Below are 961 nucleotides of genomic sequence, written 5' to 3'. Positions count from 1 at the left end.
CCTGCTTTTGCAGCCACCTCTCATGCCTTCGTTGTTTCCGTCTCAGATTCTTCAGCTTGCTCTTCTCTCTCTTACTGAGCCTCTGATTAATTGCACCCAGTGAAAAACTGCCCGAGTGCAGGAAGTTCAGAGGAGAGAGGTGCTCTTCCTGGTCCTCGGCCTCCAGTGTGCTCCTGCCAGCTGCGGGCAGGTCCATCAGGAAAGTCAGGCTGTTAGGACTACCATGGCCAGAATACACGGCAGAAGCTTCTAGACCACGCTGAAATTCTCCTCCTCTTTGTGTCTGGGTCTCAAGGGGAGCCACTGAAAATCTTTGCAGCAGCATATTAGGATCAAAACTGGATGAAATCTGAAAGGAACAGTTATTTTTATTCGATTCTAAAGGCAAGCTCGGAAGGTCAACAGTCTGTGTCTCATTGAGCCCAGGATACACAGTAGTCTTACTATGGATTTCATATAAAGTGGGTAATAAAGTCAGTTTCTCACTGATACTCAGATCCAAACTATGTGATTTTCTATGAAAAGCTCTAGGAGCGCATCTGGTGGTCACTAGCTGTGGAACAAAAAGCTGGTATTTTGGATCTGACGCTTTGAAGAGCAGTTTTTCGTTCTTCATCTTGAAATATGTTGACCGTACCTCCAGGCAGAGTGCTTCAGTTAATCTTCCAGGACCATTATTATTTGGGCCCATGTTTAAAAACCTGTGATTTCTGTTTCTGGAGGCGCCACCTGTCAGCAGAGTTTCCTTGTCACAACCTGACTGAACTCTAGGATGTGACAAGTATTTCAGCGATGGTCTCATTAGTCGGCCTGACCGTGTTGGCTGATAATCGGTACGGCTCTTGGAGAGATGTACAGCTGCAAGCTGGCCACAGGAACATTTTGGAGTGCTGACAAAATTAAAGCCCCCTAAACGGGCCCCACAGAAAGGGCAATTCAGTTTTCCAACTGTCCACTGGGC

General features: G+C 46.9%; 1 protein-coding gene across 1 annotated transcript; it reads right to left on the bottom strand.

Moving 5' to 3' along the window:
• Positions 1-4: 4 nt before the first annotated feature.
• LOC104981982 (E3 ubiquitin-protein ligase RNF180-like) lies at positions 5-955 on the bottom strand (the record flags this gene model as incomplete). Its single annotated transcript, XM_010831283.1, has 1 exon — positions 5-955. A coding segment is annotated over one exon (951 nt), but the record flags the coding sequence as incomplete, so codon positions are not given.
• Positions 956-961: the final 6 nt, after the last annotated feature.

This window comes from Bison bison, unplaced genomic scaffold (genome assembly GCF_000754665.1).
Source record: "Bison bison bison isolate TAMUID 2011002044 unplaced genomic scaffold, Bison_UMD1.0 scf7180017616031, whole genome shotgun sequence".
NCBI lineage: Eukaryota > Metazoa > Chordata > Mammalia > Artiodactyla > Bovidae > Bison > Bison bison.
Note: the sequence above shows the minus strand (reverse complement) of the source record. Positions and strands in the feature narration are given on the sequence as shown.